Below are 13,477 nucleotides of genomic sequence, written 5' to 3' on the forward strand. Positions count from 1 at the left end.
GCCCAGAATTGGACACAGTATTCCAGGTGTGGTCTGACCAAGGCAGAATAGAGGGGTAGCATGACTTCCCTGGATCTAGATACTATACTCCTATTAATGCAGGCCAAAATCCCACTGGCTTTTTTAGCTGCCACATCACATTGTTGGCTCATGTTTAACTTGTTGTCCACGAGGACTCCAAGGTCTTTTTCACATATACTGCTGTTGAGCCAGGAATCCCCCATTCTGTATCTTTGCATTTCATTTTTTTCTGCCAAAGTGGGATATCTTGCATTTATCCCTGTTGACTTCCCTAGATCTAGACACCAGACTCCGATTTATGCAGACCATGATCCCATTGGCTTTTTTAGCCGCAGCATCACATTGTTGGCTCATGTTCATCTTCCTCCCTACAAGAACTCCCAAGATCTTTTTCACACATACTGCTATCGAGCCACACATCCCCCAATTCTGTAGCTTTGCATTTCATTTTTTTTTCTGCCTTAGTGGAGTATCTTGCATTTGTCCCTATTGAACTCCGTTTTGTTAGTTTCAGTCCATCCCTCTAATCTGTTAGGATCGTTTTGAATTGTACTCCTGTCTTCTGGAGTATTGGGCTATCCCTCCCAACTTGGTGTCATCTGCAAATTTGATGATCAATGTGGGAGTTGAAGTCTAAAACATGTAGAGGACCCTAGTTTGCTTTTTACTGGTCTAAAGTGTGGACTGGATGCGGTTTGACACCACTTTCAACTGCCTTGTCTCAATAATACAGAATTGTGGGAGTTTCTATACTGTTGAACAGGGCTGTAATGGGGGGAAGGGGTTAGGGGTTCAACCTCCCCCTCTAACATATTTTTCTCATGAATTTACTCATGAATTTTAACTGGTTAACTAAATCCCCATGAGTGTCCACTGAAGTCTACTGATGGAGCCTGATTTCTAAATTATTTTGCATTATGGAACTACTCTTCATGATTCGCTTAAATAAAATTCAACACCCACCCCTGAATTTTTTTTTCTGGCTATGGTCCTGCTGTAGAATGAAAGCAGTGTACACGGAAGAATGAATGCAGTTTGACACCACTTTTATTGCCAGGGCTCAATGCTAGGGGAAAACAGTTGTAGCTTCTTGAGGCAGCAGCACTTTTTGGCAGAGGCGGCTAAAGACTTGGGAAAACTGCAACTCCCATGACTCCATAGCATTTGGTCAGGTAAAAGTGGTGCCAAGCTGTACTCATTCTACAGTGTAGACCAGGCTTGGGCAAACTTGGGCCTTCTTCCAGGTGTTTTGGATTCCAATTCCCACCATTCCTAACAGCCTCAGGGCCTTTCCTTAAGCCTCAGGGCTTAAGCGGCTGAGGGGGAAAAGGAAAGGCCCCGAGGCTGTTAGGAATGGTGGGAGTTGGAGTCCAAAACACCTGGAAGGAGGCCCGGTTTGCCCAGGCCTCGTGTACATGCACCCCTGAAGGCCACGTCTTCGTCACATCCTCCTCCTCCTCCCTCACAGTGGCCTTGAATGACTGAGCTTTGGCTCAAGGCCTCTGCGGGCCGGAGACCGGAAAGGAGGAGGCGGCGGCGGCGGCGGCTCAAGTTGGAAGCGGGCCGCTTCCTTGACTTGAGGAGGCGATGCCCTTGTGCGACCGTTGAACACAAGCACTAGGGTGAGTGTGGCATTGTATTACTTCACAAAGGAGCGAGAAGGAGAAGAGTCCAGGTCGTGGTCCTCTTCACCCGGCCTCGCCCCGTAGCCTGAACTCGGAAGACTGCCTCCGGGTGGAAACAGGCTCTTCTTCTGAGAGGAAAGAAAGAGGCGCGGCGGGGCCGGGACCCGCGGCGCATGCGCGAGCTAACGCGCTCTGCAGTGGAGTGGGAGGGGTGGGGGAGAAGGGAAAGGCGGCGCGCGTTCCCGCCGAGGGTTGGTTGGTTGGTTGGTTGAAAGGGGGGGGGGGGGTTCACGGTGAAGAAGCAGGCGCGCGCTCTCTCGCGGAAGAGGTGTCAGAGTGAGGCAGGCGCGCACTCGCTCACTCGCTCGCTCTCGCGGCGGTTGGTGCAGTCATCGCTTTGGAGGTTGAGGCGAGAGGGAGGAGGGAGGGAAAGTGTAGGCGCCGCCAGCGCGCGCCCGCCCGCCCGCTCGCCGTTGCCATGGCGCCGCTTGACGTCACGGGCTCTGTGTTGCCCGTGCGTTGCGACGCGCTGATTGGCGGAGACCCCGTGCGTGTGTGTGTGTGAGAGAGCGAGCGAGCGAGAGAGAGGCTGCAGCGGAGCGAGCCGCGAACGAGAGGCACAGTCCGCTCCGGTCACCCGCCTAAGGGACTCTCTCGTATTGTCGACCCCCCAGCAGGTAACCAACGGCCTCGAGGTGGGCTCTTCTCAGCCCCTCCCCCCCCCGCTCTATCCGCTTCCTTTGTCTATCTATCGGTTTCCCCCTTTCTTTCTTTCCGGGGGGAGGGGAGGCAGTGGCGGGAAGAGCCGGCCTTTTCTTGCGCGCGGGGGGGGGGAGCGGCTGGAGAGGGAAGAGCCGGCCTTTCCTTCTCGAGACGGCCTTTCCTTGCCATTCATTCCCTCCGAGCTGGGGCGCAGGTGCGTCCCTTGTCCTTTTCCCGTCCCCTTTTCGCCCCTCAGGTCGGAGGCGGGAGGCGGCGAGGAGGAAGGAACAGCGGCTGTTGCCAGGGAGGGGGTTGAAGTGGGCGAGGCGGGGGCGCCATTTTTTTTCCTGAGGCAGGTGAAGCCCTCAGGGCGGTGTCCCTTATTTTCGCCAGGAAGAAAGATGGAGGCAGGGAGGGAAGGGGACTCTGCTAAAGAAAGACCTCTCCTTTTTTTTCCTTTCTCTCTCTCGCTCTCTCCCTCTTTCAACCATGATGGAACAAGAAGGGGAAGTGCCGCCACCGACCTCCTCTTTTCTTCCCTTTAGTGTCTTCAGTTCGAAACGGAAGGCGAGGGAGGGAGGGGGAGGGCGAGGAAGCGGCTCCCATGTGAGGCAGGCGAAGTGGGGCGCCATGTTGGGGAACACAGTGCCTCCTCCATTCTCTCTTCCCTCACTGCCCTCGCTTTCTTTTCTCCCCCTCCTTCCTTCCCTCCCTTCCTTCCGCCGCCTCCACTCCTCCTTCATCTCGGGCGCTTTTTTGAAAGGGTGTGGCCGCCGCAGGAGGAGGAGGAGGAAAAAGGAAGGAGGAAGGCTTTCATGGCCGGAATCACTGGGGTGCTGTGAGTTTCCCGGGCTGTATAGCCATCTCCCAGGAGTATTCTCTCCTGACGTTTCTCCTACATCTGTGGCAGGCATCCTCAGAGGTTGTGTGGCCTGTTGGAAACTAGGCAAGTGGGAATAATGTCCAGGGTGGGAGAAATAACTTATCCCTATTGGAGGCAAGTGTGAATGCTGCAGCTAATCACCTTGATTGGCATTGAAAAGCTTTGCAGCTTCAAGGCCTGGCTGATTCCTGCTTGGGGGGATCCTATTGGGAAGTGTTAGCTGGCGCCGATGTCTGGCTACCAGTATTAAAAAGGACCCACAGTGGCACAATGGGTTAAACCCTTGTGCCGGCTGGTCTGCTGATCTGAAGGTCAGCGGTTTGAATCCGCGAGACCAGGAGAGCTCCCATCTGTCAGCCCCAGCTTCCCATGCGGGACCCGAGAGAAGCCTCCCACAGGATAGTAACACATCCGGGTGTCCCCTGGGTAATATCTTTGTAGACTGCCAATTCTCTCACATCAGAAGCGACTTGCATTATATTCTCAATTCGCTTCTGACATGATAAAAAACCAGTATTAAAAAATCTAAAATCATGACAGTATATAAAGAACAACATTCTGAAAATGGGAAATCCAGACATGAAACAATTGGGGCCAGCTAACACCTCCCAGCAGGATTCCCCCAGGCAAGAATCAGCCAGGCCTTGAAGCTGCAAGTCTTTTCAATCAGGATGGCCAGTTGCAACATTCACACTTGCCTCCCAACAGACAAGGGTTCTTTCTCCCATCCTGGACCTTCCAGAGATGTATAAACCTCACTTTCCTAGTTTCCAATATACCTTACACCTCTGAGCATGCCTGTCATAGATGTGGTCAAAACGTCAGGAGAGAATGCTACAAGAACATGGCCATACGGTCCGGAAAACGAGGAAGGGAGGGATCGCCCAGAGGCCACCGCCTCCTTCCTCTCTCCCTCCCTTCTTTCTTGTGGAAAGCGGGTGGTTTTGAGAGTGAAAAAAGGTGGGTCTGAGAAGCTGCAAGGCACCCTCATTATTATCTTTATCATCATTTTCACTGCCTGGACTTCCCCTTTTTGCCCCTTTCTTCTGGGCGGAGATGCTGCTCCTGCTGCTGGCTTGGCTTTGCTTGCTGCATCTCCTTCCCATCGTGGGGCGGAGGTGAAAGGGAGGGGGATTAACGCGCACAGAAGAAGTGGGCTGGGCTCTGACACGAATCCGCCATGACAAAGAGCCCAGCAGCAAGCAAGGCAGCTTCCATATCTTCCCCTTCTGGGAGGGGCCCCGTCTGCACTGGCCTCTGAATGCAGTTCAGACTGCGGAGGCCAGGTGACCAAGCTCCCACAAAAAAAGCACAGCATAGAAGGCACTTCTGTGTTACGTGGTTTGTGTTTTAAGTGCCTCAAACTGGTACCGGGATTTCCTGTGGGAACATTTTCCCCAGTGAAACCAGTTTGGAATTATATTAACTAGCCGGTGTAGATGGCCCCGTTGTCTTCCACATCAGGATCTGCTTCGGTTTGGCATTCGTAACCCCCCACTGCCAGGTTTTGTCACTGTGCCAGATGCGGCAACACGCCCCAAAGCCACCATGAGTGCACCAAGCAAGAGCACCATTTTATAGAGCCAAGCCAAAGCTACCTGCCATACAGGAAATTAGAATCATAGAGCTCGAAGAGACCACAAAGGCCACACAGTCCATGCAAGAAAATACAGTCCAAGCATTCCTGACAGAAGGCCATCCAGCCTCTGCTTAAAACCCCCTAGAGATGGAGACACCACCACACTCACAGGCTGCATTATTCCATTGTCAAGTAGCTCTTACTGTAATCTTTTCCTCCAACTTGAATCCATGTCTCTGCAGCAGCATTAAAAAACTTGCATCTTCCTTAATGTGACATCCTTTGGAATATTTAAACATGGCTACCATGTTCCCTCTCAGTGTTCTCTTCTCCGAGCTGAACATACCCAGCTCCCTCAGCCGCCCCTCATAGGGCTTGGCTTCGAAACCTTTGATCATTTTGGTTACCCTTCTGGCCACGTTTCAGTTTGTCAATATTCTTCTTGAATTGTGGTGCCCAAAACTGGACACAGCATTGGATACATTATTCTAGGTGAATTATTCAGTCATTTCACACACAACCCATCTCCTTTCAGTTACAAAGCAGAGGCTTTTCTCAGTGGCTTGTATGTGTGTTCTCTGGTAAAAACAGGTGATGCTATATAACAAAATGGTTTTTAGTTTTATCTCCATAAATTTAGGATGCATCTATGCTGCAAAATTAATTCAGTTGACACCGCTTTAACTGCCATGGCTCAATGCTCTGGAATCATGGGTATTTTTTACAAGTTCTTTAATATCTCTGCCATAGAGTGCTGGTTCCTCACCAAACTACATATCCCAAGATTCTATAGCACTGAGCCATAGTAATTTAAAGGGTATCAACTTCATTAATTCTATAGTGTAAGTGCATAGTAAATCTGTGGGCCTGGGATTAAAGTAAGAGGAACCACTGAGGTCAAAATCATGCTTTAAAATGTTGTGGCCAAAGTAACATGGTTGTGAACTGCAGAACACTGAATTGTCAGGGGCTTAAAGATTGTGTCTTGAATTATACCAATTCCATTGAAATCAGTGAAATTATACCACACATTTAACCCATGCTGACTAAGTTATGTAGCGTTTAATCAATCCTGAAAGATTTAATACCAAATTTTACAATGAAAAGAGGTAGCATCATAAACTTGAGACACTTCTGAGAAATAAAATAATGACTTTCACAACCCTTTGAGAGCTAAAATTTTGGGGATTTCAAAATTTACAAAACAGCATGGAATTTTTCTCCAAATAGCAAAATAGTGATACTAGCCGTTTGAAATGAAGTACCAGGACAGTCTTGGGAATAATGACTGGGGCTTCTGGAAGCATAGCTTGCATTCCTCCAGTCAGCTTAGAAGGTTTTTGTGATTGCAGAATATCAGAATATTCCTCTCAACACTTGTATAATTTAATAAAACGCTCTTATCCTAGCAAAGCATAGCAATCCTGAGCATACTTGGGAACAAGAATCACTGAAAAGTTGCATTTGTATGCAGGACTGAAATCTTAACAGTATATTCTTTCACATCTTAAGTGATAGCCATAGTTGTAAAAGCTTTTGCGTGATGGATGTCTGAATAATACTTTGATATTTTTATTCTCCAGAAAAATCAGCATGGATAAAAACGAGCTGGTGCAGAAAGCCAAACTGGCTGAGCAGGCTGAGAGATATGATGACATGGCAGCCTGCATGAAGTCTGTGACTGAGCAAGGAGCAGAATTGTCCAATGAGGAGAGGAATCTTCTCTCTGTCGCTTACAAAAATGTTGTAGGAGCACGTAGGTCTTCTTGGAGGGTTGTCTCAAGTATTGAACAAAAGACAGAAGGTGCTGAGAAAAAGCAGCAAATGGCCCGAGAATACAGAGAGAAAATTGAGACTGAACTAAGGGATATCTGCAATGATGTGCTGGTGAGAATGACATCTAACTATTTATATCTCTTTTTTAAAAAAGAAAACATTTAACATCCAGAGACAGTCTCTGTACTTGTGAAAATATGAGACTATATATTCACTCATACATTCAAATCTCTGGACTTGCTTTGTATGGAAAATATGTAGTCAACCTTCTACATTTGTAGGTTTTACTTTTGCAGATTTGATAATTCACAGATTTTTATTTAAAATTTCTCTCTAGGAATTGTTTGGTCCTCCAGTGCCATTCTGTGGTCAGCTTCCAATGAACATAGTGTCATACTAGAGGACTTTTGATATTCTTAGAGATATGCTTTCTTAGGTTAAAAAATAGCAATTAAAAATTATTTTACACGTTCAAGGGGGTGTTATGCCCCTTAATTCCAGCAGATGTGGAGGGCTGACTGTAGTGGGTGACTTTCATCTCCCTCAAATGGGACACAAGGGTGAATAATTGGAATGGTAGACAGTTTTCTTGTCTTGTCACCCTACACCGGCCACATGGAGGTATTGATTCTGATGTATTTTCAACAGATTTTTAAAATTATGGCATTGGGTCTTGTAGAATGCTAATTAGGCCAAACAACTGTGTTTTGAGACATTCTAGCAGTGGTTTGTGCAATTCTTAGATAATTTCTGTCTCTGAAAAATAAAAATGGAAGCTGGGGAGGGGGGAGGCTTTGAGGGAACTGGAGATTGAAAAAAAAGAGGCTAATGGCCAGAGGTGCATCTTTTGCCCATCCCTGCTGTAACAGGAAACCTCTATTATAGTGATTGTTTCTCCTTTCACCTTATTTTACATATATTGCACATTTTGTTAATTTAGTAACAGCTAGGAAAAGTAAAGAATGTCAACCTTTGACTTTATTTGTTTTTCAAGGCATATAACTGTCTATATGATCTAGAGCATGTTCTGTGTGGTTCCTTCAAGGTTGTAATTTTCACTATAGAAATCAGGCCCCTCCCTGGACAAGATGATGTAATCTTAGCAATGACTCACCCATGCAGAACGCTGCAAGTCGCGAGAGGAAGTGGCAGCAGTACTGGGGCTTACCTTAAGTTTAATAGTTTTAAACCATAGCAGTTTCAAAATAAGCAATCTACAGCTGACCAGTGAATTGAGGGTATTTTAAACATATAAATTATATAAATTTGAATAATAATGTAAGTTACAGTTACTGATATGCCATTATATTGTTAATGTGTGTTTTGCTAATAGGCAGGGGAAATCAAATTTGATAAATTAGCCAGTTCTTGTTGAACTGAATCAATCTTTTCATGCATTGAATCAAGCCATATCATCATAAAGTCTACATACATTTTGAAACCAGCTGCACAAATATCTGATTGGGTGTGTTCAGTTCAGCAGAGTAGAGCCCAAATTTTAAGCACACTGCTTTGAACATCATTCGTTTATCTTGGATACTCTCCATATAAAAGCTATAGAAGAAAATGAAATTGGAGACGTTTTCTAGAATTTGCTGATAAGTGGGTGGCTTTTACTTATTTATCAAGGTACTATAATAATGACTGGTAAATTACTATGCAGGCTCCTATAGAAGTTCTGTTAAAGTGTTAACTAACAAATAAATAAAAATCACGAAGTCTCAAAATTGACTGAATAATGATATATGAGATTTACCACAAGTTCTTTCAGTTTATCAGATCAGGCCAGTGCTACCGTGTTTCCCCGAAAATAAGACACTGTCTTATATTAATTTTTGCTCCCAAAGATGCTCTAGGTCTTATTTTCAGGGGATGTCTTATTTTTCCATGAAGAAGAATTCACATTTATTGTTGAACAAAAAATGAACATTTATTATATACTGTACAGTAGTTGTCATCATAAACCAGCATAACCAGACAAACTGTGAATCTTATCAAGAATTTCTTGTTACTACCATTATTTCCATGTACAACTATCTATGGTATGTACATTTACCAATCCTGCATGCTCTGGTGTTCTGTTTGGCGGGCATGCTTCCAAACAAAAACTTTGCTAGGTCTTACTTTCGGAGGAGGCCTTATATTTAGCAATTCAGCAAAACCTCTGCTAGGTCTAATTTTCTGGGAATGTCTTATTTTCGGGGAAACAGGGTATATATCCAGGATTATCTTGCACTGTTATTCTAATATTAAATTAGTTCTGTGATGTATTCAGCCAGTTTTTTCTGCCAGAGTGTTTCAAATAAAGCAGTTCACTAATGAAGTTCTACTAACTGTCAATATTCAATACTGAGTATACTCAGAGTTCCTCCTTTTCCATTCATTCATTTATGAATCTGCTTCATTTCAGTTTCCATCAGATGTTTGTTGATCTTAGATTTAAAACAAAAAATGAAATAGTATTCATAATTATTGTTTATTATGCCCTTTCAACCAAACCTGCATAATTAAACAATATTTTATTTCCAGATTTCTGTAGTAGCATAGTATAGTTCAGGCTTTGGCACACTTTCTAACTTGAGGGCCGCATGGTGGGCCAGAGTGGGGTGAGTGGGCTGGGAGGCAGGGGGGTTCTCCCCAAGTTCCCTCCCTGCCTTTCCTCGCCTTCCTCTTCACTTTCGGAGACAGAAAGTGAAGGAAAGATGGGAAATGTTCGGATCCCAAAAGGGTTGGCCTTGGTCAGGATGAGTTGGTAGATGGGAGATAAAATGCATATCCATTACACCCCATATTGACAGCCTCTGCGGAAAAGCCTCCAGAGACAGTGCAGGCACTCTCGAACAGCTCTTACTCTCAGTTCTTCCTCATCTTTTCAGTCAAATCACTTTCCCTTCTATTTGAACCCATTGCTCCCTAGTGCCCTTGTCTCTAGGGCAGCAAAAAGTCCCCTTTCTCCTCAACGGGACACCCTTTTAAATCTGGAAACATGGTCCTCATGTTCCCTCTCAACCGTTTATTCTCCCAGCTAAACATCCCCCAGGAGGAAGGAAAAAGAGATGGGAGGAAGAGAAGGATGGAAGGAAAGTGGAAGGGAATGGAGGGAGAGAGGGAGGCAGGGAAGGAGGGAGGAAAGAGAGATGGAAGGGAAGACAAAAGGGAAGGAAGGACAAAGGGGGGAAGGGGGGAGGATGAAGAGGTGGAAGGGAAGGAAGGAAGGATGAAAGAGGCAAGAGAGTGAGGGAAGGAGGGAGGAAAGAGGGTAGGAGGGAAGAAAGGGAGGAAGAGAAGGATGGAAGGAAGGGTGGGGAGGGAGGGAAGGGAGAAGAAAGGAAGGAAAGAAAGAAAGGGGGAGGAAGGAGAAAGAGGGAGGGAGAAAGATGGAGGTAAGGAAGGTAGGGAGGGAAGGAGGAAGGAAAGGGATAAGGAAGGAAGGATAGGATGGTTAGAGAGAGGAGGGCTTGAGAAAAGAGCCCAAGGGTTCCACCCCCTGGGCCTGGGTTTGCCCATACCTGGTATAGCTGGACAAAAAATTCTTATATAATTAAAATATTGATTAACTTCTATTTATCCTGCATATCAGGAGCTTTTTGATGGAGATTGGCTAGTCCACTATTTAAAGAAGGAGGGACAATGCTTGCAAGAGTCAGTGGTTTGAGTGGTGCACTATGACTCTAATGGTCACGTTTCGAATCTCCATTTTAATCATGGAAAGCCTCTGGATGACCTTGGGCACGTCACAGCCTCAGATGAAGGCAAGGGCAAACAACTTCTGAACAAATCTTGCCAAGAAAATCCCATTATAGATTTGCCTTAGGCTCGACATGAATTGGAAACAACACGCAGGCACACAGTGACAACAGACCATGCCTCCATTCCAGTAATGTGTGCAAATGAGTGTTTGTAAGCTGTTTAAGTGAGCCTGATATATTCAAGGACAGAGTTGTAATGAAAACCTAAATCTAGATTATAGCCTTTGTGTTGTTTTTTTCTGGTTCCTGAATTCTTGAATTTACAGTGTGAACCAGATGACCCAGAATTGGCTTTAAAATAAAGGCATACTCTAAAAGTCCATTAATTTCAGGAGGGAAAACCTGGGAAATTCATTATTGTGCGCACGCGCACACACACATCCACACAGTTATTTTCACCGGACTTTGAGTTCACTTAAATCAAACAGCGTTTAATCACTGAGTGTGCTGCAGAGAGTCTCATTGGGCCAGGCGGGTGTGCCAAATATATTACCGTATCCTTCCTTAGCCTCCTGAAAAAAAAGGGAATTATTTTCACTTCATATAGGGGAACAAGTTTTTGAGATTTAGGGTAGGATAAGAGAATTCCCATCCCTGCAGCTTGTCCTGAGAGCAGCATATTATTTTCACCCATGAAAATGAATGATTTCATGCGGAAGTGAACATGGATACTCTTAAGACATCACATTATGTTCATGAAGCCTGTCCATAGTGAGTTTTGTTTGACACGCACACACAAAATCAAAAAAGTCCAGAGATGTTTTAATATGATTTTCATGTGGCTTTTCATCTAGACTTCTGAGCTTCAAAAGCTTTAAATCAATGGTTCTCAACCTGGCATCCCCAGATGTTTTTGGCCTTCAACTCCCAGAAATCCTAACAGCTGGTAAACTGGCTGGGATTTCTGGGAGTTGTACGCCAAAAACATCTGGGGACCCCAGGTTGAAAATAACTGCTTTAAATAGTTGAGCAATACAGTGTTCCCTCACTTATCTCTTGGGTTAGGTTCCAGGACCACCCACAATAAGTGAAAATCCGCAAAGTAGGGACATTATATTTATTTTAATATTTATACATTATTTTAGTAGTTATACACTATTTTAAGTCTTTATCAACCAATCGTGTGTTGATAAATCTCCTCCTCCTCTTGTTGCCGCTTGGGCTCCTTTTCTCTCCCTTCGGCTTCACCTTCCTTCCTTCCTTAGGCTATAAATCGTCATTTTTTATTATTTATAATAGTCTTTTAGAGTTTATTGAAAAACTGAAACAGCGAATCCGTGAAAAGTGAACCACGAAGTAGTGAGGGAACACTATATTTTGTATCTCAAAGCTGTTCTTTGTGCCAAATTTTGCTTCCTCTATGTACCAGGTTGAAGCATGTTTTCATAAAAGCAATAAATCTCCCTTATATGTAAGAAAAAATGTTTCTGCATTTACATTAGTAGAAGATACTTCCTCTAGCTGTAGCTTTTTATTTTCATGTGATACCACCCCAAAGGGATCTCTCATCGGGTGGAGTTGCAGGGTGGCCATGCAAAGTGAGAGATAGGAAAAATCCCTTTTATGAGTGGCACTCAGCTCATGGAACTCTAGAATCCATCATATAGGCATGATTCAGCAACTCAGACATTGCAGTTGTGCAAATTGTTTCAATTGAATGTCTTGGTTTTGTATGCAATTACCAGTTCAGAGAACTCTTATTTCCCCTAAGTGTATTTTTCCTGGAAACTGTGATAGATTACCAAGTTTTCTTCTTTAGCTTAGCTTGGAAGTGGGTAGATAGGGGTCACCCTCACAATTGAACTGAGGCTTATAGGGCTCAGTGCAGCAGTGTACAAGATTTGTCTCCCTGTCTAACTCCAAGCTGGCTATCATAAAAAATAAGTCTGTGTTCTCTTTCCACAGCTTTAAAGGTTAAGAGCAGGGGAATGGAGCAGGTGATTATCTTTGACCTCCTTTCAAGGCAGACTGAAAGATCAGGAGCTAGCATGAACTCCTGTACATTGAATAGAAGACTTGGGATGCTTTCAAACAAGGCTTTTATTGGCCATTTTCCCTATCTCATGATTAGAATTTTATTGAAAAGTGAGGTTCCTATTTGGTGACATCTATATGTAGTTCTTTTGTGTGTGTGTATGTGTATCTTTTCAATTTTTTCCTTCAGTATCAACTTTTGTAGTCTGGAAGCATCCCTGGTTCTAGGTAGCAGTCATAAACTTCTTCTAAAGGGATTGAACAGAGGCCTTAAGTGTCTACAAATTTTGTCTTGGTTGCCACGGTTGTGTGTTCATCCATGCATTGATATCCCCTAGCACAACTGTAAAATTTAGATTTTCTTTTTTAAATTCTTAAAGTTGTTGGGGTTGATAAAACAAGTTGGTGAAATTATTAAATCCTAATAAGATGTGGATAGATTTAAATTGATTTAAGTCACTTTCAGTTATGTAATTCCTAAAAAACTTGCATCCTAATGAGTGCTAGATATTGAAACACTCAGTTTACAGTTAAATAATATTTGTAGTGAGATCTAAAACCTTTAGTCAGATCACATTTTTTCTCCTTTTATGTTGTTATATCTATTGAGACATTAAAGCCACTTGTGAAATGCTGTATTTTCATAAAAGGAAAAGCATTAAAATATTACTTGAAGAGTACAGTTTTGAGAATTTCAGTTAATAAGAAGAGGTTCTATGTCCCTGCCATAGGCTTCACGGTCATATTGTGAGAACAAAAGCCAGAATGCAGCACAGAAAGTTGAGTGACTCATTCACTGGAATAATGCATTTTAGTATATGCAGTTGTTGGATGGTGGAGGGGCTAAATACCCCAAAGGCACCAGATCCTGACTGATCTAAACTGAGCAAGATTAGTCCTGGATAGTATTTAGGTGGGATACCACCAATAAAAACCAGGTGCTGAAAGCTGTCTTATGGAGGAAGGAAGGAACTGGTAAACTCATCTTTATATTCTTAAGAAGACCCTATGAAATAAAGATCAAAAGTCAGTGTCCATCCTCTGATTCAGAAATTAAATAGTTGCAACTTACTTGAGAAAGTGCATACTCATGAGGCTGCATTTATGTTTACTATACTTTTACAAAGCACAGTAAACTTAAATTCAATATTGTGTTGAAGAGCAAAAG

General features: G+C 44.0%; 1 protein-coding gene across 3 annotated transcripts in view; it reads left to right on the plus strand.

The window, feature by feature from the left end:
- The first annotated feature begins 1,537 nt into the window (after positions 1–1,537).
- The window catches only part of ywhaz (tyrosine 3-monooxygenase/tryptophan 5-monooxygenase activation protein zeta), a 30,950-nt gene continuing 19,010 nt past the window's right edge, over positions 1,538–13,477 (plus strand). Inside the window, exons 1-2 of one of the 3 annotated variants that reach the window (XM_003219460.3) lie at positions 1,538–1,643; positions 6,394–6,697. In XM_003219460.3, the coding sequence (XP_003219508.1) occupies positions 6,404–6,697 (294 nt within the window). In that variant the 5' untranslated portion in view covers positions 1,538–1,643; positions 6,394–6,403. Of the gene's footprint in view, positions 1,644–2,164; positions 2,342–6,393; positions 6,698–13,477 lie in introns of those variants that run through there. The other 2 variants (XM_003219458.4, XM_003219459.4) reach the window with 2 other exon arrangements.

Source organism: Anolis carolinensis, chromosome 4, assembly GCF_035594765.1.
Source record: "Anolis carolinensis isolate JA03-04 chromosome 4, rAnoCar3.1.pri, whole genome shotgun sequence".
NCBI lineage: Eukaryota > Metazoa > Chordata > Lepidosauria > Squamata > Dactyloidae > Anolis > Anolis carolinensis.